Raw genomic sequence first — 25,937 nt, 5'->3', positions numbered from 1 at the left:
GACCTCTAGTACAGAATAAACATATTCCAAAACATGCATACTGCTTGCAACAAGGCACTAAAAAGATCAAATCTACACTGGAGTTGCTTACCAAGAAACCAGCGAATGTTCCTGAGTGGCTGAGTTACAGTTTCGACTTAAATCTGATTGAAAATCTATGGCAACCTGAAAATGGTAGTCTAGCAAATGACAAACAACCAATTTGACAGAGCTTGAAGAATAAAAATGAATAAAAAAACTTCAAGGTGTGGAAATCCAGGTGTGGAAAACTCTTAGAGACTTACCCAGAAAGACTCAGCTGTAAATCGCTGCCAAACGTGCTTCTACAAAGTATTGACACGGGTGTGAATACTTTAATACATTTGCAAAAATGTCTAAAAACATGTTTTCACTTTGTCATTATGTGGTATCCTGTGTAGATGGGTGCGAGAAAATAAAAATTAACACAAAATAATACACGCAAGCAAGCAATGAGATGTTTTAACTGGGTACGTGTGGATGGCATGTTCGGATTTGAGAACACACTGAAAAGTAACTTGAGACTGTTGATCAGTCAATGCAAATTTGGAATATAATGACAAATTGACAGAGGGAGTGTACTGAATTAATGCTTAAGGCAAGGGCTGTAACGTTAGCTAATATTAAATTGCTTTGGATGGTCAAAAAGCAAAATGTGTCTGGTGTGTTGATCTAGCCGGCATTGGCCGGGTTCTTAGTTTCAATATCTGTTTCTTAGCAAAGCAATTTGATCAGCAACAGTTTATGTCATGAAATTCATGGCTGAACTTGGTCGAGGATTTTTATTTTTTAATTATTTTTATTTTACCTTTATTTAACTAGGCAAGTCAGTTAAGAACAAATTCTTATTTTCAATGACGGCCTAGGAACAGTGGGTTAACTGCCTGTTCAGAACGACAGATTTGTACCTTGTCAGCTCGGGGGTTTGAACTTGCAACCTTCCTAGTCCAACGCTCTAACCACTAGGCTACCCTGCCGCCCCAAGGATAGCTAGCAGCTGTTATGTGCTGAAATCTGGTTGCACACAACTCGTTAGCTAGTAAAACAATTTGATAACATTAGATGAGCAATTCCCATTGCATGTACTATAAATTACAGTGTGACAGTTTCCAAAAGTTTGATGTTGACTATGAAATTCACTTAGCTAGCTATGCTTTGTGGAATATAAATTATCATCAACATTGAGTTGTTACTTGCTAGCTCGTTGGCTACCTAAATGGCTATAGTAGCCAAGGACGTTCACTAGATTGTGTGTTTAACATTATTTGCTTGTTTACACGTCAGCCTTAGATTAAAAAACCTTCCTTGGCTAAATATAGTTAGCTAGCATTCCTCGCTTAATGGTTAGCTAGCTTGCAAACGTTAGAATACCAATCAGATGAGCGCTATCTGTGGTACAACATTACGTTAGCTAGCTAAGGTTATGGCTGCTGCCTAGCTTGCTACCTAACATTAGCTATAAAAAAAAAGAAACACATTCAGCTAACTAAAAACAACTGACCAATTTTTAATGTCGGACAATTATCTGTATGCATTCAGGTGTCGATTACGACCCAAGTTAAGCATGCATAAATGAAAACCTACAGGTTCCAAGTGGAAAAAGGCATCTACTTAATAAAAAAAAATAGAAATAACACCATTATCCATGCACTGTCATTTACAACTTGATAATAGCAATTGATAAGCACAAGGTAAATTAGTAATCTGTTAGGATAAGGGAATTGTACATTTAAATGACTGGTTTTAGATCTAGTTTACCTTCTATTCGCTGGAGACAAATGTGAAACCAGTCATATGGCATCAAACTGAAGCATATCAACACTCACACTGTATAGTTTATGAAATGCTGTCACAATTTAAATTGTACGGCCTTATAACTTGCAAGGATGGGCACTCTTAAATGTCTTATAGGCTACCCTGAGATTCCGTTTCCTATTTCTATTATGTTAAATATTAGCCACTATCAGTTTCGACCGTCGGTAGGACTAATAACCGCACATATTCAACAGCCAATTTACTGTTAGTTCAGTTGGTATAGCCTACGTTATCATTCCATTTAATTAATTTGTTTACCTTAAAAAAAAAATCTGCTGTAAATCTCCGTCATGGCCGTGTGGTTGTTGCTGAGGATCATTAGTAACAGCAGACAATATAAAAAATATATAAAAAATTGCAAAGTGCTTATTTCCAGTGTGTGAGTGAGACTCCAAATTGTGATCAGTATAGCCACTCATTGTGCTTATTGAGTTTCCCCACCAGCTGCTGTCAGGGAACAACGACTGGACGCCGAAAACTTCAGTACTCAAGAACTCGGATACCTGTATCAACAACGGCTACCAACTAGCCAGCTAGCTGTATGGTTGAGAGGGATGAGGCAAAAGGAATTGCAAATAAGTATGGCTGCACAACCAATTGGCAAACATGCTGAAATTGAGAAATCATATGACTAAACTGAATAAAAATATGAAACTATACTATGAAACAAAGATAAATGACAAAGAATGATAGTAAAAAGCTTTGGAGCATCTAAAATTACATTTTGGGCAAAAATGTTAACTCAGCTCCATCATTCATTTAAATCAGATGGCTAATTCATCACAAAACCCACTGATATTGCCAACTACTTTAATTATTTTTTAATTGGCAAGCTTCGCAAACTGATGCAGACCATTAGAACATCTACATTTTAGAGTCGAAAATACATTTAATATAGCCCACACCGTCACAATAAATCCTTTATTTATTTTAGACAGGTCTAAAGAAACATGATGTGAAGAAAATGCAGCCTATTTCAGAATAGCATATTATGAGTCATCCTTATGTTATGCCCTGATGTGGCTATGGCATATGGTTGTACACTACACTAGTTCACTTAGCAGCCAAAATTTGCAGAATACTGTGGCATTATTTTATTGTATGAAGAAAACAATGTTTTCAAGCTCTGTCAAGTTGGTTGTTGATCATTGCTAGACAGCCAATTTCAAGTCTTGACATTTTAAAGCCAATTTAATTGAAAACTAACTAGGCCACTCAGGAACATTCAATGTCATCTTGTTAAGCAACGCCAGTGTATATTTGGCCTTGTGTTTTAGGTTATTGTCATGCTGAAAGGTGAATGTCTCCCAGTGTCTGTTGGAAAGCAGACAGGACCAGGTTTTCCCTTTTGCCTGTGCTAGCTTCATTCTGTTACTTTTTATAAAATAAAAAAAAAAATAAAACTCTAGTCCTTGCCGATGACAAGCATACCCAAAACATGATGCAGGCACCACTGTGCTTGGAAATATGAAGAGTTGTATTCCGTATTGAGTTGCATTGGATTTGTCCCAAACATAAAGCTTTGTAATCAGAACAAAGTTCAATGCCAATTTTTTTTGCAGTTTTACTTTACTGCCTTATTGCCAAACAGGATCAATGTTTTGGAATAGTTTTATTCTGTACAGGCTTCCTTTTCACTCTGTCATTTAGATTAGTATTGTGGCGTAACTACAGTGTTGATCCATCCTCAGTTCTCTCCAATCACAGCCATTCAACCCTATTTCAAAGTCACCATAGGCCTCATGGTGAAATCCGTGAGAGGTTTCTTTCCTCTCCAGGAACTGAGTTAAGAAGGACGCCTGTATCTTTGTAGTGACTGTGTGTATTGAGACACCATCCAAAGTGTAATGAATAACTTCAACAAGCTCCAAGGATTATTCAATGTCTGTTTAGTTGTTTTACCCATCTTTGTGAAGCATTGGAAAACCTCCCTTGTTTTTGTTCTAATTCACTGCTCAACCTTACCAATAACTCTGTGTGGGGTACAGAGATGAGGTTGGCCTTCAAAAATCATGAGTAGTAAAACAGACTGCAAACCTGAGATTTAAAAATATATATTTTATCCACTGTCGACAAGAACGTGGGCCGATTATTATACACATTTCCACTTGGGAGTCTACCTGCAAGATTCAGGGTGGCAAGCGTTTTCCCTCTGAAAAACATCATTTGCACAGTAATATAGTGCAAACCCTGATATGGCTGATGTATTGGGCTAAAATGCGTAGTCGTCCATTTACCAGGAAAGCACACAGAGTCCTTAACCCTCCTGAGGACTGTGTTAAAAGGGCTTAGCTTTTCATACACATCTCCGCTGAACATTCAGAAAAAGACAAGCAAATCTGTCGAATGACTGGGATATTTTGGTCAGCATAGCTGCAGTCAGAAATGAAAATGGCCTTTCGATGACTGGGGGGGGGTTAGGTTTTTGCACATTAAGTGTTTTAGAGATACCCAATGGGATAGATGACATGACACTAATCCCATCTCATCGAATAACACAGCTGTATTGGCTCATTGTTATGGGGATTGTTCAAAGTTAACAATATTTAGACGAGTTTACACAGGGGGGGGGTTGAAATCTGCTCAGTACATACAGCTCATTACAGATATACCACGAGGGGAACTATGCCTGTAATGAGTTGCTAGACCTCGGTATGGCTATGGGAGGTATGACTGGCCACTGCCATGTTCATATGCCTAGTCGGTTGGTTATCATGTCAGCCACCAGACGCTGGAGGGTAAAATGAGGTGTCAGGATACATTCTATTGTACTTTTCCAAAGGTATATTCCACCTTCAAAACACTGACTATAGGACCCTTCAAACACATGCACATCGATTTAACTAAGTATACAATGGCAGGCGGATGCTTGTGAAATAAGCTGGATCCAGCAGGGGTGATTATTACACACACAGTGTGAGTTGTCGTCAGCACCAGCAGGAGAGTGAGTAAGTGTTGACGCAATACGATCCCGGCCATGAGCTGCTGTAAGACGACACGTTCCACTGAGCCCTTCCACTAAGGGGTCAGTATTACAACAGAGAATAAGTGTTATCATAGCTGACAATCAGGGGGAAACAAGGGAAGCACTGGCTCAATGTGATACCTTGGACCAAATACCGAAAAAAGGAAACGCAGACGTCATTATCGACAATGACTAAATCCTCCACAAAGAATGTGTGATATATCAACAGAAGAACAATCTCCATTACATCATAACCTGACTAGTCTGCCGAAACAGGCAATTCAATACATCAGTGGATGGGGCTCAGCGGTCTAAGGCATTGCATCTCAGTGCTAGAGGCGTCACTACAGACCCTGGTTCGTTTCTGAGCTGTATCACAACCGGCCGTGATTGGGAGTCCCATAGGGCAGAGCACAATTGGCCCAGCGTCGTCCAGGTTATGTTTTGGCTGTAAATAAGAATTTGTTCTTAACCGACTTGCCTAGTTAAATAAAGGTTACATAAAATAAAAACACTTGGTTGTCAAGCTTGTGTAATAATATGAATATGTAAGCGTCAGACAGTGGAGAGGTCGAAGGGGGCCAAGGCTGCATCAGGTACCCAGCTGCTGTTGGGCTCCCTGCAATCCTTCTCTGTTTCAGGGTATGAAGGGACAGGAGGAGCTTTCGGCAGACGACTGGAAAGGAGGGTTGGCAAAGGAGGAGTGGAACGAGAAAGGCACTCAGAAAACTGGAGACTTGGGGATCATGTAAGGACGAACATAGGCCCCACTTCACTCCTCATGCACACACGTGAACCAAGATCCCTCAGACATATTTCCAGTGACAGTGTATGACACCCAGAGAAATCGGGGGATCACAAAGGACGATATTGCTTCGGTGAAATATGACTATATTCACCAAGCAAGATAAGGGGTGTGTGTGGATGCAGGGATTGGTGACACAAGCTTGCCCCTCCGCCACTCTCCCTGCACCCAGTCCTGTTGCACTCTTGGAGACTGGGCGATATGAGGAGCACTGGGATCCTGCTAAGCCTGCTCGTCACGCTCTAATCCTATCAGCTTTCAAAGCCCTCCATCTCTGAAGGTACAGCCCCCAAAGACAGGCAGATCTGGTGCCAGAGGGAGAATATGACATAGATTGATGACTTTCAGGGAAAAAACACACATGCATCCACACACATACAGAAAAATAAACCAAATGACAGACAACACGCCCATAGAATGAACTCACAAGCAGCCAGCAATATTAACACCTGCTAGTTAAAACAGTGTTAGAGGTTGGCATAGCATGTACAGCGAGTGATTGCGTCGCTGGAACATCAAAATTATTTTTGAAACCGATTATAAAGGAATTACGAGAGGTAGCTAAATGGTGAATGTTCACTATACGTAATTTCCATATAACCACAGTGTTTCCCCTAGGATTTTTTTTCAGCAAGCTAGCCAGCTAGTTACCTTGGAGGTTTCTCAGACGATTTGATGTTGTGGCTTGTCACTGACATTAAAAGCGTGTCTCGGAAAAAATAAATCTATATATTTTTTAAAAGGGGTTTACAGTGACGGCAACGATTTAGCATTGGCGGTGCGCTGCTGCTAAATTAATATAGGGAAAACACTGAACCATGTAGATACAAGGAATTACAAGAGGTTTGCTACGAGCCATTTCAGTATAACCAGGTAGGCCTACAGGCAACCCACAACTACATTAAAGTCATGTCAAACATGACATGTTCTTATAAAACTAAGGCCCGGAAGCAGATCTTACAGAGTACAGATCACTCCTCTCTCTGGCTGCACATATCCCTATGGGCCTCTCCATTTAAAAGATTCCTAAAGGCTAGGTTGTCTGATTGGGGAGCCAGATAGCCAGGGAGTAGTGTTGTAGTGTTGTGCTCGACTCCTATACAGGTAGGGCCCCTCTGTTTCTAAATGAGGCCATTGTGTCCAGACCCAGCTTCTAAGAGCCTGTGGCTGCTTGCCAAAAGGCACCCTATTACCTTAGTGTACTACTCTTGGGTCAAAAGTGGTGCACTATATAGGGAATAGGGTGACATTTGGGATGCAGGTTGAGTCAGTGGGACTTGTGCTGAATGGCGAGCACGGGCAGTCTTTCTCAGGTAACACCTAGCTCCCTTCCCACAATCCCACAGGCCAATAGACAATGGAAGTAGGACTTGAGTCACCCCTGTCCCTCACCCCAACTCCCTCCCCCTGACCCATTCTCTCCAAAGGCTTCTCTCTTTTCTACCCCTCTCCACAGTAGGGTATCCGGTTGCAGGAAGGATGGGTGTGGTGTTCACATTTCCTTTTCAGGTCTGTGTGACTGGAGTTTGACGGTCAAGGTTCTATAACTGACCAAATGAAGAGACTGCCGTTTGATTTCATTGGCAGAATGTCATCTCCTCACAGGAATACCTAATCTACCAACACATTTCTTTTGGTATTCTTTACCAGAAAAGACTGGTGAGCTGTAGGAAATGTAGCTGTAAGTGACTATTTAATTCCATTGCAAAACAGATAAAGCTGAGTATTTAAAAAACAAACATTTAATACATTTTAATACATTTGCTGTAACGAAACAAAATGTGAAAAAAAGTCAAGGGGTCTGAATAGCTTGATGGCACTGCACATACATACAGTATATTCGGAAATGACTCAGACCCCTTGACTTTTCCACAATTTGTTTACGTTAACCTTTTTCAAAAATAGATTAAATAAAAATATTTCCTCATCAAGCTACACTCAATAGCTCATAATGACAAAGTGAAAACAGGTTTAGAAATGTTTACAAAATAAACAGAAATACCTTACTTACGTAAGTATTCAGACACTTTACTATGAGACTCAAAATTGAGCTCAGGTGCATCCTGTTTCCATTGATCATCCTTGAGATGTTTCTACAACTTGGAGTCCATCTGTGGTAAATTCAATTGATTGGAAATGATTTGGAAAGGCACACACCTGTCTGTATAAGGTCCCACAGTTGACAGTGAATGTCAGAGCAAAAACCAAGCCATGAGGTCGAAGGAATTGTCTGTAGAGCTCCGAGAAAGGATTGTGTTGAGGCACAGATCTAGGGAAGGGTACCAAAACATTTCTGAAACATTAAAGGTGCCCAAGAACACAGTGACCTCCATCATTCTTAAATGGAATAAGTTAGGAACTGCCAAGACTCTTCCTATAGCTGGCCGCCTGGCCAAACTGAGCAATCTGGAGAGAAGGACTTTGGTCAGGGAGGTGACCAAGAACTCGAGGGTCATATTGACAGAGCTACAGAGTTCCTCTGTGAAGATCGGTGAACCTTCCAGAAGGACAACCATCTCTGCAGTACTCCACCAATCAGGCCTTCATGGTAGCCAGACAAGCCACTCCTCAGTAAAAGGCACATGACAGCCCGCTTGGAGTTTGCCAAAAGGCACCTAAAGGACTCACAGAGCATGAGAAACAAGAAACTCTGGTCTGATGAAACCAAGATTGAAGTCTTTGGCCTGAATGCAAGCGTTACATCTGGAGGAAACCTGCGGTGGAACATGGTGGCAGCATCATGCTGTGGGGATGTTTTCAGCGGCAGACACTGGGATCACACTACCACGTAATGACAAAGCAAAAACAGAATTAAACAGACATTCTATTAAAATAGACTGAGAACCTTCACTCAGTACTTTCTTGAAGCGCCTTTGGCACCTGACTAATTTTAGAATAAGTCTGTAACGTAACAAAAAGGTGGAAAAAGTCAAGGAGTCTGAATACTTTCAGAATGAAGTGCATATATTTTTTAAATATTTTTTTCCCTTTATTCTACTCTAACCTTACAACCCCTCCCTTAATTGGTGTAAACTAATGGAAAATACTTAGGCTTCAACATTTTACAATTGTTATGTTTTGTTTGTTTTTAATCCCATCCTTCAGCTACCCTCAACCCCTCCCATCGATCTCTGAAGACCATTACATTTTGATTCCTATTTGGCATATTTTTTAACTGTGCTGTTACAAACATTCTGAACCTTTCTATTCTCATAGTTTCTACAGATTGTAAATTAAAGATCAACATTTTTGCAAAAAGTTTTATATTATTGATTGATTGAATGACTTTTCAAAATCACCCAGCAGTGCTATTTGCAGAGTTAGCTCCAAGTAAATGTTGCCAACCCTGAACTTGCGACCAAAAAACAAGCTATACAGTATATAGCCAGTACCAAACAAATGATTAATGATCATCTATTTACAACAAAATATGCAGCGCTGGGATGGTTGTATCCCTCATATATAATATTCTATTGGTTGCAAGAATTTTGTATAATAATTTATATTGAAAGACTTTTTGAATCCGTGGTCGTTTTGTGTATCAGTTCATAAACCATGTGCCATGGAATTGGTACATCCAAAATCTCTTCCAACTATTTTGCAATCTATATGGCACAGTGATCAATTTTTTTGTCCTTGAAAGAAACTGGTATACTTTATCACAATTTTATTTCACCAATGTAGGTCTTTAATGCAGGGCCAAAAGACACGTTTTTCCTTTACCCCCTTCCATTTTTGCGGTAATGCTGCAATTAGTTGTCTGTAATTTTGAGTAGAGCAGATACTTCCATATATTTGTGTTAGCTGCATGTGTGACAACTCCATCCATCCTATTTATGATGTAATTTAAAGATTACCTTTTTTTATTCCAATGTTTTAGTTTTTTAAAATTAATTAGTATGAGTTTAACCATAATATTTGTTCTGTCTTTTCTGCTGGATTTTTTATTTAAATGTTAGTGTTTGCTTAGTAGCCAGAGCAATGAGCGTGTGGTCATGTGATCCTCAAAAGGTTCTACAGCTGCAACATCGAGAGCATCCTGGTTGCATCGCTGCCTGGTACGGCAACTACAGACCTCTACACCAGGCGGTGTCAGAGGAAGTCCCTAAAAATTGGCATGGCAAGTGGTACTGGAGCGCCAAGTCCAGGACTAAAAGGCTTCTCAACAGCTTTTACCCCCAAGCCATTAGACTCCTGAACAGGTAATCAAATGGCTACCCGGACTATTTGTATTGTTCCCCCCCCCCCCCCATGCTGCTGCTGCTACTACTCCGTTTATCATCTATGCATAGTCACTTTAACTATACCTACATTAAATATATTACCTGAATATAGCCTCGCTACTTTTATTAATTTCTTATCTATTGTTTGCCTATTTTTTTACTTAAAAATGGCATTGTTAGTGAGCATTTCACTGTATGGTCTGCACCGGTTGTATTCAGCGCACATGACAAATAAACTTTGATTTGATGTGCTGAATCCATGGACTTCTCAGATATTGCTGGAAAAAGTGAAATTTGGAAAAGTGCTGCACCTTTTGAATTTTGAGAGTTATTTTACAAAGGTGTCTTAGAAACTGCAGAATATGCTCTTTCAGATACTATATAGAAATCAAAATGTTACCATGTGACTGAAGGAGGATTTGATAAAGTGATGCTCCTTTCCCTGCATCAGTTACAAGATGTGCCCATCTCTTCATGTACAATTGATAGGCCTAATATTGTCACTCAGATTGTAAATGTAATCTTGTATATAGGCTAACGCTTATGTGTGAAATTAGTTTTGGTATAGTTTTGATGGGCCGGCTGACAAACTGATTATTACACTGTTGTCTTTCTAAATTAAAAATCAACCTAGACGCCCTCATTCAGTTAGGCTTAATTTAAATTAAATTGTTAAGGTGCATAATTATCTATCCATTCAGTGTGTGAGAGACTCATTAGCACCTGGCTGGGTACAACACAGTCTGATGATTAAGTTAGGAATAGGTGTAAAAAAAAAAAAAACTTTCTGTGTATGATTTCAAAATTCTGAAAATGAGTAGTGTTAAAAAACATTTAGGAAAAGTCAGGGAAGGACCAGGACAGTTTTTTTGTGCATATTTTTAAAATTGATTTCCAAATCCAACACCAGTGGACGTTGGCCTATGGCGGTTCCAGCGTTATACAACTAATTGACCAATTCTCTAGCGACAAATCAGGGCTGCGTTCAGTACGTTTTTACGTTCTGAATGTTCAATTGAACGGAAACAGTGCTGTACTGAATGACCAGTTGAAAAACAGGGAGAGGTTGTGTTGTGGGTTGGGCAATGCTGTCAGCATGGCCACTGCTCTTTAAATACGTCACAAATTGCATCAAGTCACACCTTGCCACACCCACCAAACGGGAGCAAATGTACCTCAAAGTCTGTTCAATAACATTTTGGGGAAATGTGACGTTCAGTACAAACAGTTCCCCGACATAGCAAACATGCAAACGAACTGAACGCACTTTAGATCAAGCCCGGACTGTGCAATGTAGTAGGGAGTTGTAGTTGCCAACAGGCCCATATCCTACATAGTTAATTACCATGTTTACTGTGCTAAACTACAATGACAATAATCTATTTTGTTCCTACTTTGTTCGGTCAGTTAATTTTACACCAGCTACTTAGGTTAGTGTGTGGCAGACACGGAGAGATAGAGAATAGACAGAAAAACACGTGATTGAGTGATACCTCGCGAAGCAACTGCTCTCTCTACCTGAAAATACATGATCTAAGTGATTGGTAGGTGGTATTCAGCAGTCATACAAGCATGACTTATTTACTTAAAATACTGATTGTCAGATATCTCTAGAGCTGTTGCCTAAACTGAGTTAGAATTAAAAAAACGTCAAATAAAACTAAACGTAATATACACCGAAATATTTTATTAAAGTAATGTGTATTAATGGTTAACATGTGATAAGCAGTAATGGGCAGTCACTACCATCATGGGACTTGTATTAATTGTTTGATTCTGTTATAACATTCAACCCACATAATGCACTACATTTATAGGGTCCTGGACTACAGATTAGCAATATATATATATGCATTATAAGGTTTGTTCCACTGTTCTTTTCTAGTCTCTGCCTCTTATAAGAAACAGTCAGAGTCTGAGAAAGCGCCTCAAGGCTAAAAGAAATTAGACACAGAACCCTGCAGATGAGTGAAAGAGACAAGTCAACATACCACTACATAGCAACTTGGGGAGTGGAATATTACTGATGCGCCCTTAGAAAAGACTGGAACGATTGTTCTCTCCTGCAAGTTTGTATAACTGTATATGCATGGGCTTGGTCTCATGAGTAGAAGGTGTTGACGTAGGCAGTTACATCACTAGGGGTTGACTGCAAGCATATGAAAACGAACTTGGACTTTTCCTATTTTGCAGAACTCACGAGACATCATTTGTATGTTTGATCCTTGACTTCTGTCTACAGCTGTATTTTGATTAAAATGTATATGATTTATAATTGCACATTGAGTATTCATTATTAAATAGAAGCCAAAGAAAAAGAAGCACAACAATAACATGACCACAGAGAGAGCGAGAGCTAGAAGAGAACACGAGACAGGTCTATAAAAAGGAGGGGTTTGAAATTATCACCAATAAATCTACTGAACAGATAACAACTACGCCAGACAGTGCATGTCATGAAAATAACAAACGCAACAAATAATAGATGGCAGGCAGTTAGTTACTCGACTACATGCATAAACCGTCCATTTTGGACGTCACTATTGTGTCCTCTAAAAACCTATTTTCTCTCGATTCAAAGGGTCTTGATCGTTTGGCACCCCATCTTCTCTGATCAAGTGAGAGCACTAAACTCTCATGTAGCCTACAGCAGGTAGGAGCCTCCATCGGGATTGAGCCTATAATTACTATATGGGCGATAGCCATATCCTCCCTTCTCAGATATGGGCAGTGGGAGTAGCATGGATCGGCCCTATTCGTCCCCTGGGGATGCCTTGCACGCCTACACCCTGAACAAACAAATCACTAAATGGAGAGGGGATAGAGGGTCGAAAATGAAATGTACACAGCCTAAAGATACACCATGCCAACCCTTTTGAAAAACACCTTCAAAGTGATTATATCCATTCAGCAATACAGCAAGCTACAGTTGAAGTCAGAAGTTTACATACACCTTAGCCAAATACATTTAAACAGTTTCACAATTCCTATCATTAAATTCTAGTAAAAATTGCCTGTCTTAGGTCAGTTAGGATCACCACTTTATTTTAAAGATGTGAAATGTCAGAATAATAGTAGAGAGAATGATTTATTTCAGCTTTTATTTCTTTCATCACATTCCCAGTAGGTCAGAAGTTTACATACACTCAATTAGTATTTGGTAGCATTGCCTTTAAATTGTTTAACTTGGGTGAAACGTTTCAGGTAGCCTTTCACAAGCTTCCCACAATAAGTTGGGTGAATTTTGGCCCATTCCTCCTGACTGAGCTGGTGTAACTGAGTCCGGTTTGTATGCCTCCTTGCTTGCACATACTTTTTCCAGTTCTGCCCACACATTTTCTATAGGATTGAGGTCAGGGCTTTGTGATGGCCACGCCAATACCTTGACTTTGTTGTCCTTAAGCCATTTTGCCACAACTTTGGAAGTATGCTTGGGGTCATTGACCATTTGGAAGACCCATTTGCAACCAATCTTTAACTTCCTGATTGATGTCTTGAGATGTTGCCTCAATATAGCCACATAATTTTCCTACCTCACGATGCCATCTATTTTGTGAAGTGCACCAGCCCTCCTGCAGCAAAGCACCCCCACAACATGATGCTGCCACCCCCGTGCTTCACGGTTGGGATGGTGTTCTATGGCTTGCAAGCCAAGCCTCCCCTTTATCCTCCAAACATAACGATGGTCATTATGGCCAAACAGTTCTATTTTTGTTTCATCAGACCAGAGGACATTTCTCAAAAAAATGATGATCTTGTCACCATGTGCAGTTGCAAACCATAGTCTGGTTTTTTTATGGCGGTTTTGGAGCAGTGGCTTCTTCCTTGCTGAGTGGCCTTTCAGGTTATGTCGATATAGGACTTGTTTTACTGTGGATATAGATAATTTTGTACCCGTTTCCTCCAGCATCTTCACATGGTCCTCTGCTGTTGTTCGGGATTGATTTGCCCTTCTCGCACCAAAGTACGTTCATCTCTAGGAGACAGAACACGTCTCCTTCCTGAGCGGTACGACGGCTGCGTGGTCTCATGGTGTTTATACAGATGAACGTGGTACCTTCAGACATTTGGGAATTGCTCCCAAGTATGAACCAGACTTGTGGAGGTCTACAATTGTTTTTTCTGATGTCTTGGCTGGTTTCTTTTGATTTTCGCATGATGTCAAGCAAAGAGGCACTGAGTTTGAAGGTACACATTGAAATGCATCCACAGGTACACCTCCAATTGACTCAAATGATGTCAACTAGCCCATCAGAAGCTTCTAAAGCCATGACATTTTCTGTAATTGTCCATACTGTTTAAAGGGCCAGTCAACGTAGTGAATGTAAACTTCTGACCCACTGGAATTGTGATACAGTGTATTATAAGTGAAATAATCTGTCTGTAACAATAGTTGTGTCATGCACAAAGTAGATGTCTTAACCGACTTGCCAAAACTATACTTTGTTAACAAGAAATTTGTGGAGTTGTTGAAAAACGAGTTTTAATGACTCCAACCTAAGTGTATGTTAACTTCCGACTTCAACTGTATGTGAATAAATGTTCACCACGATCCATTAGGAAGTCCATTGAAAAAGCAACGCATCACCTCAAAAAGCCTTAATATACAGCAAATAGATTAAATTATATTCTTTGTGTTTTGGTTACCAAATGTTTTATTGTTTTTAAATACTGTCCTTTGGTGTGCTAGTTAAGAGTTGTAATACGCTGGAGTGGCCAACGACCCAGAGGCCTCTGGTGCAGAGTGAAGCATGGCATGGAACAAGCGGAAAACGCTATTCCTCAGATTGGACTGTGATTCCAATGGACACACAGGGACAAATAAAAAACTGGACATGCTAGCTACGCTAAAAGTATGTTGTAAATGAGTGGTGTAAGCAACTTGCCTTCCCCTCTGCACATCTTTGAGAAATTAATGTGTCAGATGTTTGTCTTTTTTTTCTTCCTCTCAAGGTGCACAGTCAAGTCATGTGAACGGCGTCACATTTACCTTACATTGTGCCACCAGAAATAGAAAAGGAGTGTGCTAGGGTACAAGGGGCTGACGGGGTCCCCTCCACGGGTGTTACTTATCTGCTCCAAGCAGGTTTCAGAGGGGCTGCGCTGGCTCCTGCTCACACTACTGGAACTATCTAAGCCAGTACTGAGAAGAAAGAGCCTATCCTTCACTTCAAAATAGCAAAGAGGAAAAATAGATATTTGAAATAATTTATGCAGCCATTCGTTTCTCTAAATGGTATTCATGAGGTATTGCTCAGGTGGTAAGAAGGCTTACCAGTCTCATTTTGTTCAATTTTCAGCTGTGATATCCATGGTGTTTTTTTGTTTTTTTTACTGGTAATGTCCTACACATCTTTCACCGGGCTCTGTCATTTTGGACGAGAGAGCCTTCCCGTATCTGTTTTTTAGAACGTGATATTTCACATTAGGTTTAATGAAATACAACAGCTGTAAAATACTACATGGTTACATATTCTATCCCTTTGTCCTTTAGCCATTCAAATATAGTCAGAGAAAATTAGCACCGACTCCACACATCCAACTCTTAGATGCAAGCACACACACACACACACACACCACCCATAGGCAAACACACAAGCGTACGTGACAAAAACAATTGGTTTTTAAAATCCTGCATTCTCAAAATAACAGGCTATAAAACAAGGCCGGGCGAGTCAAAGGTGAGTCTGTCAATCTGTCTCATTCACCCTCCACCATCATAAAATTAAATAGTAGACAATACCCACCCCCCTAATATGATTTAAATTCACAAAGCAGCCCCCACAACACACACCCTGTCCACTCGAGTGGCTGAGGCTTCGCCCGGTTCTTAGATTAAAGCCCAGCGAGCTAATTTGCTGATAATCCACAATTCCTGCATCATCCCAGTCTAATCCTCACAAGCTCGATCAAACAGGCAAATCTCCAGCTCAGTATCTCCCTGTATCTTCTGCGTGCACACACACACACACACACACACACACACACACACACACACAGGCAGTAAAATGAATACGCGGACACTCAGCGGGCCCTTCAGAAGCCATGTAAAAATTAGTCTATACATCTCCGGGTTCTGAGCTAACTAAACATGACACACTAGTAGACTGACAAGAACAATCTGACACCATAACATGTGCGCAAACAACTATTTACATAACCGTGTACCCAACTTTGAAGTCTTCAGGTAAAACAGTGGTAACGCCATAGAACTCTGTGAGGAATGTGAAAATGTGTTATTAACTGCGATGGGAGGTGATTATTTTCTGTAACAAATTCAACTGCTTAGGTGTGGAGTTAGGGAGAGACAGGAGAGTGATGAGGGAGGAGATTAAAAGGAACGGTATGAGAAAGCCAGTCGTGTCACCCGAGAGGACCTGGGCAAAATGAATAGAGGGACGAAATAAATGGAAACTGAGTCGCTGTTGGTGAAGGGTTTACACAGGAATAGAAAATATTTGCAGGAGGATATGCAAAGAGCGTTAGGGAAATTGACTGATTTGGAGTTGGCTCTGAATGTCATTTGGAAGATTGCTGGGTGTTTGCCGTCATAGTGTACTGTATTTCTTTCGGGCCTTTTCATCATATGGATTTGAGAGACTCTGTATAGTGTGTGTGTGTGCCCAGTTAAGTATAACAGTCAAAACCAAATCATCTTCTGGTGTGGTCTAACTCACCACTTGCTGCCAAGCATCACAGTGAAGCCTTTCTCACCTCAATGTGAGGACAATTCAGCACCATTTCCCAAATGGAGGGTCAGAACCTACCGCCGGGTCTTCTGGATAGAGGCCGAGAGTACCCTAAGTTCATATGCTACATCATGTTGTCATTGGTATATTTCTGGGCAAAGAGTTAGTGTAGAAAAGCCAAACAAGACCAAACCTGAGTGCCCCACCCACCTAGCAAACTGTGCTTAATGCCAGGTTAATGGACATAACTCCAATGGATCGTAACTCCCTGGGAAATCAATGGCTGTAATGAACAGTCCCTAATGAAGTTTCAAAACGTCAATGACCACTGAGGGAAAGCTTTCAATTGAGAGACTAACAAAATGGCAATGATGACCAGTTAAGCATCATGTGTGGCTGTCTAAACCTAGAGTACCCATTTACCTACAGATCTTACGCATATATTCGAATCACCAATCTCAAGGTGGAGTTTCCCTCAAGAAAATGTATTATTTGTACAGAGATTGGTTGACATAGTAGTATTTACATATTCATTCCGCCCCTCAACTTTTTTTTTTTTTTTTAAATCAAGCTAAGCTAGACAGCCTCAAATCCAGACTTAATCCTGATAGATCCTGTTTAGCATTCAGTTTAAAAACATCTACCTCTTCAAAGACATCCAGAGAGATTATGGAAGCTCTCTGCCTGCGGTACTGGTACGGTGTTGTTCCTTTATACTGTAGATGCATACAGAAAAAGCGAGAAACTACCACACGAGGGGACATTTCTAAATTGCCAGTAGAAAGGGACAATCCAAAGGCAGAGAAGGACATTGGTGAGGCGGAAACATTCAAAGAGATAGAAATAACACGTGGTATTAGCGTAAAGCAGTGTTTTCCAAACCTATACTTGAGCACCCCTCGCTGTTTCACTTATTTGTACTATTCCATAACTAGCACACCTGATTCAACTAATCACTAAGCCCTTGAATAATTGAAATCAGCTGTGCTAGTACTGGAATGGTTCAACTACTATAAGTGGAACATCTAGGCATATTCGAGGAGAGGTTTGGGAACCACTGTATAGCATAGTTTGCAATTAGTTTAAAACACATATGCTTTTTAAATTGCATTTTTCTTCCTCACACACAGAATAGTGTGCTTACTTCACTTCAAACATTATGGCCAAGCAACACTGAAAGGGCCATAGCAATGTTGATTATGAACAACTGGGGACAGCGATGGGAAAGTCAACCCCAGAGGCATATTCCTTCAAATCAATGCCTTTTAGTGACCATTTAATGCTGGTAGGGTATTGTAAATTATGAGTAATGGCAGAAAAGCTTTTTTGGCTCAAAAGTTTATCAAGCAATTCCTTTTGCAAGGGTCACAGAAATTGTTTTTTTTTGACAAATGAGAAACTGTTTTTGGGAACAACCAATCCACTCGAGGTTCTGAATTTGATTAGTGTTCCATCTTTATTTCTGCAAAAAAAGAATGATTTAATTAGGACAATTCTCAGACGACGAGGGAGACTGACAGAAATTGTGAAATGGAGCTATCTAGGGTGTCCACTGACTCTGCCCAGAGTTATTGAAAACGCACTTTGGTGATGACAAATATGATTCTTTAAAAAAATAAGAGTTTCGTAACCTAATGCATCCGATAATAAGCACAGAGCTCTGCAGCTTTCTCTCCAAAACTTGAGGGTTTTACATTTTGGTCGTCTTCCAAGTTGTTTCCGCAGGTCGCAAATAGCAAAATTCGCATGACACGAGCTGAATAAAATGTTAAACACTTTGAAAATAAAAACTTTTTTTGGCATTTCACAGAGATATGCTTGTTTGTGAGAAAAAAACATTGCATTAATATTAATAGTGTATACTAAAATGTCTCAAAATCAATATACATCTTACCTCTATTATTGGTTTATGGCCTCTGGATTTGAGAAGAAAGATGATGAGTTCAACGAAAAGCCTGCCAGGTAGCCTTAATTCTCACACAGCATTCAGACAGGATGATATTTTCCAGATTTGACCACTTTTTTAATATATATATATATATTTTTTAATCTGGCCTCCACTGATTTAGTCACCCTAATTTTGACCATCCTACAAGGGTAAAAAAACGGCAATAAGTTTTGAACGGATTATGATAGAGACATGGAACTGGTTCTTTTAGAAGATTATCTGCACAATTAACATTATTTTACCTATTGGTCGAAAGATCTATTTCTGATTGGACACCCTAAGACCTCTCATACTCAACTGGCGGACCGGATCCGGACCGGGGTCAATATGGACCGCAGGTCTCCCCCTCCACCCAACAAAAAATAAAACATAGGGCTTCGAACCCACGGTATAATAAACACAAATAAGACATTGAAGAATGCATAGAATTAGCTTTAAAATCAGCAAAGAAAATCTCTGCCCCATGCAAAATGCGTAGAATTGCAGGAAATTAGCTTTAAATGGCAAATTCTCTCTTCACCAACAAGAGGGGTGTGAACAGTTTGGGGTCACATGGGTTGCGAGGTGGGAATTTGTTGCTATGCCGATAAATTACATTATCCATCCGGACCTTTGCCACCGAGGAAATAAGTGACCGGATTTTCTCAAGTAGTACTCGAGTACCCCTGCCCTAAGATATCGTGCAGAAATGTATGAAAGATGTTGAGTACATTATGTGTACAGCACACTGACACTGGGGAATGCCTTTCATAAACAACAATTACAGTCTGATGTGGGAAAGCTGCACCTCCACCATACCAAAATAATGACATATGGCCCCAGAGCACGGTTGTGACCAAAAACACCCCTTTGGATGAAATCCTATAATTACACAGCACCATGGAAAGGCTGAGAGAGGATGATTGGAGGGAAGGTAAGAGCAAATAAAAGGATAAGGCCAACAAGTGAAGGCTCGCCTACAGATCTATATATAAAACAAGTACTGTAGACATGCAAACCAACAGACACACACAATACGTGCTTTTGCCTCCTTTCCAGGCTTGCTTTCAGTGTAATGAGTCCCCCTAGATCTAACCTCCTGGTTGAGCTGAGATGTGCTGATGAGACGTGCTGATGAGAGGAGGGAAGCGGGGGGAGGCTAGGCTGACAAGTTGACCTGTCCCCTCTGGGGGAAAGCTCTGCTGGGCAGGCAGAGGCTTGAGGGGCATGGACCTGCGAGAAACTACTGGCTATGGAGGTACTGGACAGGAATGACTGTGTGTGTATATGTGGGGGGGGGGGGGCACAGCGCCGTGACATTTAGGGTGACTCCTAGCCCACGTTACACAGTGCCTCTTGATCACTTGCTCCTCCCCTCACTAGGAAAGTGCAGCATCCACTCTGCCCTTAAGGGCTTCACTTAATAGTGTGGATATAATGACTTTTCCACAAGGCTGGCTGCTGCGTTGCTGCTACTGCATACACAATTACTCTGGGTGGAATCAGCAAAGTGTAATTATCAATTTGTTAAGAGTTGAGTAGTTTGGTTCTCTGGAAATACCTCTGATGTATATAACAAACAGGTGGTGCAAAGGCTGGAATGTGTGTGTGTATGGACATTCACCAGGACTATTGCAATGCTATTCCTTCCTGCCTGTAAGGCTCTGGTGTAGCTAGCGGGTGCCTTCTAAAACGTCAGCTGCATGCTGCAGTAGGGGCATTGGCTGATGGAGCCTGGGCCTTGACTTGCCGTATGGGATTACAGTGGATTTCAGAGGACATTACACAGTCATTTTATAGCAGAGACAGAATAAGTGGGGTTTTGCCCATAAGGGAAATAGAAGGTACACTTGTCCAATTGCAATTAATCGACTACGAAACCTAGCGATATCACCTGCCCCAACCAGAATGACAAATAGGTGAGCAGGAATTTGAGATGAATAATGGTATCTTTCTTTCAATCATCAAAAATGTGTATAAGGGGAGTTGGGGATTCAGATTGGGGGCAGACTTACGCAGAGGACAATATGACTGTATTAGGACACCAATTTAATGGCTTTCATCATAGTAAACAGTACACAAACCACAATACCTGCAGGGAAACTAGTTTGCACATGAAAGATATGATTATCCAAATGTTATAGCAATTGCACCAAAATAATAAGGTCTATCTTAACAGAATGATTAATCAATTACAATTATTATAATTGATTGGATGTACACTACAGTATGTAATGCTTTTCCAGTAGCTCAAAGCGCTTCACATAGTTTGAGGAGAAATGTTAGACGCAACAATAGACCCCCCCCGTAGCTGGAATCTGACGGACAGCAACATTTATCAGTGTGTGTCATCTCAGTTGTTGACCTGTTAGTTCTTAGGCCGCATTGTAATTGCTTACTGTAATGCCTCCCAAAAAGGCAGAGAGATGGAGGAGAGGTTTGACATCAGCAGCCTGTCGGGGTGCGTGAGCAGAGAGGAGAGAGTCGCTAGCAAAGCAGCTTGACAGCCTGTCATGTCACCCGATAAACTTGAAGGTTTGTAAATAGTAATTAGTAAGCAGATTGTTTGAAATTACTCTGTGGGTTTGACATGCAATGTCATTGTTATAGGCTTGACATGTCATTTTACAAGACATTTCGTTGTTATAATTTGGGACATCCCTTTCAAAACCAGTATAACCAGTCTATAAATATCTTCTGGCATTGGTTTGGTGTCTCCAGAGGGACATACAATGCCATACTGAGGGACAAATACATTGAGAGAAATAAACACAGCAGGAGACTCAAAATAACTCAGCCCTCCATATGCAAACAATATACAATACAAATGATCTCAGGAGAGGTTCTTATAACATGCAGCAGTCATGAATCAGTCACTTATGGGGGAAATAATATGAGGAATCTAGTACACAGCCCTCTGCCCATTTGTCGAGCAGGCTCAGGCCATTTCCTCTTCCAGAAAGGAAGATGGGGAGAAACAGAAACACACACAGAGAGAGAGAGAGAGAGAGAGAGTGTGTCTTTAAGGGAGTCCATAGGCCAGACACAGCATGTTGGGACTTGGGAAAGTCACCCACTGCTTTTCTCATGACCCCTGGCCAGCTTGTAGTCTGCTGTAGCTCGTGGGACAGTGCATGCGGGGAGTCATGGAGCAGAGCAGCAGGAAAGTGCTGTCTGTCTGAGGCATTCGCCTGGGGGGGATGTCCTGTGTGGCAGAAGCCACTAGTTGAGCTGCGTTTCATTCCAAAAGGTTGCCCCCTCCCTCAGCCCACGTTCTCCCCCCTCTGTGGATCAAAGATCACTATAGGTAGGTCTAAACACAGCAGCTCTGCTTATTGTCTAATTGCTTTTCCCATTCAGTTTTATCAGAAACAGAGCCATTTTCTGGGATTAATGGCAGCTGAGGGCAACTTTAACAAGGGGCGGAACTGCGGAGGACGCTTGCTAACATTATCTTAGCACTAATGCTAGCTGCCCTCACATACCTGTCCATAAATGTGTGAGAGGCAAAGCACACAACTCAGGTGAACTAATTTCAATCTCCCCAGAGGTCCAAGGATGCATCACAATGTGAGATACATGGCCAGAGGCAATACACAAGATTACAACTGACCACTGTTCTCTTAGGGTCCAGATAGGACAACCCTCATTTTACCTTGTTATAACTAGTGACATGGGTTGGTGTTCTTTCTGTCATTACGTCTAACAATAGTCCAGATAAATCCACAATCCCCTGTAACAAATCAAAAGCATACCAGTTACTCGAGTCCCACACAAGAGACCAGCGACTTCAAATTTGGCCTGTATTCCAGGCTCTAAACGCCGTTAGGCAAGCCTCCAGTCCATATTATTTTAAGAAACAAACAATTAGAGATAAGGCACAGTTGTTAAAACTTTGATAGATTGCATTCCAGAGGATGGGGGGGGGTGAACTCAACGCACTGCAGCAAATACAGTGGAGGGAGGAAACAAACTGCGCCAAACGATGAGGACACGCCAGGCAGAGTCGCGTTTATTAGGCACCAAAGCGATGAAAACAGACAAAGAGGGAGGGAATACCTGGACTTGTCCAATAAGAAACATTGCATGTCCTAATGATCACTACCTAGACTAAGGCATGCTGTATCTTGATGAGGGACAGACATGTTGCTAAAATAAAGTCCAGAACCTTCCTCACTATTAAAAATGACACTGAATTCTAGAGAGTAGGTGAAGTGGGGAGTATTACACATGACACTCTTCCCCAGGCACGCCTTTCCTCGAACCCAGAAGGATCTAGGAAGCCCATATGGGATGACCTTGTTAAATAAGTCAGTCCTTTGTAGAGCACACCTGGAAAACAAATGAAGATATTATCTTCCCAGGGATGGTGTGTCTGGAATGGAAGTGTCATCAACTAGCGTGTTGTTCCTTCCATCTCATTTTAAACTTGTTCTAAGTATAGCATTTTAAATCCTTTGTTGTCCATTAAAACAGTTAACAGTTTGAGGAAGTATAAGGTCATATTAAAATTGGGTCTAATTATTCATTAAGGATTTTTTCCCCCCGTTAATTACAGGTCCAAATTATCCAGATAACCCTGAACCACCTCGTGATCCGACTGAAAGAGCAAAAAGCCTTCAATTGTAACAATACTGGTACAGCTTTCCTTTGACCCACCCCTACCCACTCCAGTAATTAGGAAAAACAAGTCCAGGCACATCAAGTAGCGAGACTTTTTATAAAAACACATTTCTTCAGTAATGAGATTCAGTAAAGTACTGGATACAATACAAGGTCACTTTAAACAATTACAACACATATGAGACTAATGGCATTCAAATGAGCAAAACCAAAATGACTAGGCTCAGACTTGACAATCTAATTGATTTAGGGATCTCAGGACAATGTAACTAACACCATGCAATAGATGGTCCTATTAAATATGATTACTGTATGTTTTATAGCGCCTGACATGACAACATGTACTGTTGGCTGCTGTGTTGAGAGGACAAAGAGCATGGCCAAGTAAAAAAATATACACATAAATATATATATAAAAAACTGTCATTTCCATGTAAAAGAACCCATGAGCAGTTTATAGGATCATATCAAATTTGGTCTTGTTGGTGGCGGACCACATTAGAATAATAGCCCGTGTGTAGAATAATACCCAAACATTCAAAGCAGGATATTACATTTTTCTACCTTTGTGTACTCGTTCAGGATACATCCTCATAAAGAGAATGACATTCATATCCATAATTATGCATTTCTGTGTTGTACAGATTAAGGACCCATGATGTCATTCTGTTACCGGGTGTTGATCCACTTCACTTACTGTAGTTCAATAAACAAGAGATGTTCTCAAACTCAAGGCGTCATATCATAGCTAACACCCCATTCTTTCTGCAGAAATCTTTGAATCTTAATTTGGAGAAAATATTTATCAGATTTTGGAAAATGTGCTCACATAAACTGTGAGCGATTTTACTGTCATTCTGCTACCAAACTTTGCATCTTCAATGTTCCTCAAGTAAAAGTATTTTAGCAACATTTTCAGTGGCAATTGTTCAAAGTAGACTTCTGCATATAGGTCTATGGTTTGCTAAACTTTGCTTGACATACATTTTAAAATGTGAAAAGTGAGTCTCAGCATTACTCTGTTACAGTGGAATTGCCCAAACCTAGATTCTAAAAAAGGTCCAACTGAGCAAGAAGCTGCGATGAAAAGAAAAACAATGCTGGCTACTGGCTTAATGTCATATTAATGGCATTGGGTGACACACACTTGCTGTGAAGCAGTGTGTTTACAATACATTAGTCTAATGTAGCCTACTTTAACTCCAGACTTCAGTTCCAAGACACTAGTTTTAACACAGTCACACACAAAACTAACGCCCCCCCCATATAACTCAACAATGTGATTGAAAAGGCAACAAAACAATCACAGGTTATCCTGTTTTCAAGAGAAGACAAACACAGCCATGGGAATGAAAGCATACAAGTAGAACTAGCCATCTTCCTGTTAGAAAGACTCTATTCACAACCATTTCCTCCCATGTCTTGGCCCCTACATCTTAGGGGATACACCTGCTGTAGACTGTTGGTGAGTCAAACAGATAACTAATTTATAAATCAGGTGGGTTATTGTTCAGCTACTGAGCAGTATTTTCTGCACTTCATACTTAAGGTAAAAGTTTGAGAATAGATTGCAATAAACTTGTGTCAAGTAATGATTCCTTGGAATACACATTACTATTTGGCAATGCCACACCCTGATAAGGTGAAATGAGCTAGTGTGAGATTGCCAGCATCAGCACATGGTTGTTTTGGAAACAAAACACTGAAAAGGGCAGAGAATCCTAGGACAGATGTGGGAAAGAGAGATAGGAAGTTTCCACTACATCCCATTTCCAGTGAATACTTTGGTTCCGTTTTGGGCTTTTTTTTTTTACTGGGAAATAATACCACTCGTTAAAAATGCACCATGTCTGAAAATTCTTTGTCAAAATCTAAAAACAAATAGCAGTGTTGAGACTATTTCTAAATATGACATTGTCCATAAACTATATATAAATTGGTTAAATTGTAAAATAAATGTCATTACGACCAAAATACTTGATGTTAGAATGCTTGATAGTGTGATGTGAAACAATACTTTGCTAAACAGTGTTAGTCCACTGTTCAGGCAGTGTGTGTCCATTTTATAATAAAGGGATTAATCCTCCCTGGCCAGCAGAATTGTGTGTAACACACTTGTTTCAAATCCAATGGAAAACGAACAGGTGTTTCAGGTTAAATCCCCATGTCGAGTACGGGAACTTAATCGTCTACTACTCCACAACAAAATTATAAATTCCACTGTATTAGGTCAAGTGTTGTACTGTCATTCGGAGGCAGCTAGAACATTGTTTTATGTTGTCGGTGTTGTCAGTTCGAAGAAAATTTTGGTTACAAAACACCTTGCATCCACATATAGCCTACTAAACAATAAGACCACTACTTTTGAAATGATAAATTGCGTTATTTCAAACTCAAAATGACTATTGTCTTACCTGTAAAAAACAAGAAAAATGTGAACGAAAGCAAGATGCAAAGTTTCCTCGAAGTATACATCTCCATAGCTCAACATGCGTCTTCTGTTTGACCCACAGCCGCTGTTTCCTGTCTTAATGTATTGTCTCCCCGTTATATGTGAGCAATTTCGCACTACCTTGAACCGCCAGAGCGAAGACTAAGGGTAGCGAGTTTACAGTGGGCAATGTGACATTATCCGGAGTCAGCAGCAGTTGGCGTGAGAGTGATAAAGCCTCGCGTTCGCATTTAGCGTAGCGCGCAAATAATTATTCCAGCAGCCTACTTTGGCAAGTGTCCAGATCTTTTCTTACAAAAATGTCTTCGTCGACTTTGTCTTTCATGCTTCGGTCGTCGTCAAAAACGAACAAAGTTCTCACAGTGAGAATGCTCTGCCCTGCCACCTCAGCAACCGACACCTGTGCACATTAGCAACGTC

At 40.6% G+C, this 25,937-nt stretch overlaps 1 protein-coding gene across 1 annotated transcript in view; it reads right to left on the bottom strand.

Annotated features, from left to right (window-relative positions):
• Nucleotides 1–25,937, bottom strand: part of LOC115105417 (endothelial cell-selective adhesion molecule-like) — a 69,433-nt gene extending 43,496 nt beyond the window's left edge. The window contains exon 1 of the mRNA XM_029627448.2: nucleotides 25,480–25,937. Within this exon, the coding sequence (XP_029483308.1) occupies nucleotides 25,480–25,546 (67 nt within the window). The 5' untranslated portion in view covers nucleotides 25,547–25,937. The remainder of the gene's footprint in view (nucleotides 1–25,479) is intronic.

The sequence above is a fragment of the Oncorhynchus nerka genome, linkage group LG22 (genome assembly GCF_034236695.1).
Source record: "Oncorhynchus nerka isolate Pitt River linkage group LG22, Oner_Uvic_2.0, whole genome shotgun sequence".
Taxonomy (NCBI): domain Eukaryota; kingdom Metazoa; phylum Chordata; class Actinopteri; order Salmoniformes; family Salmonidae; genus Oncorhynchus; species Oncorhynchus nerka.
The sequence above is the reverse complement of the archived record's forward strand: the minus strand, read 5'-3'. Positions and strand labels throughout refer to the sequence as shown.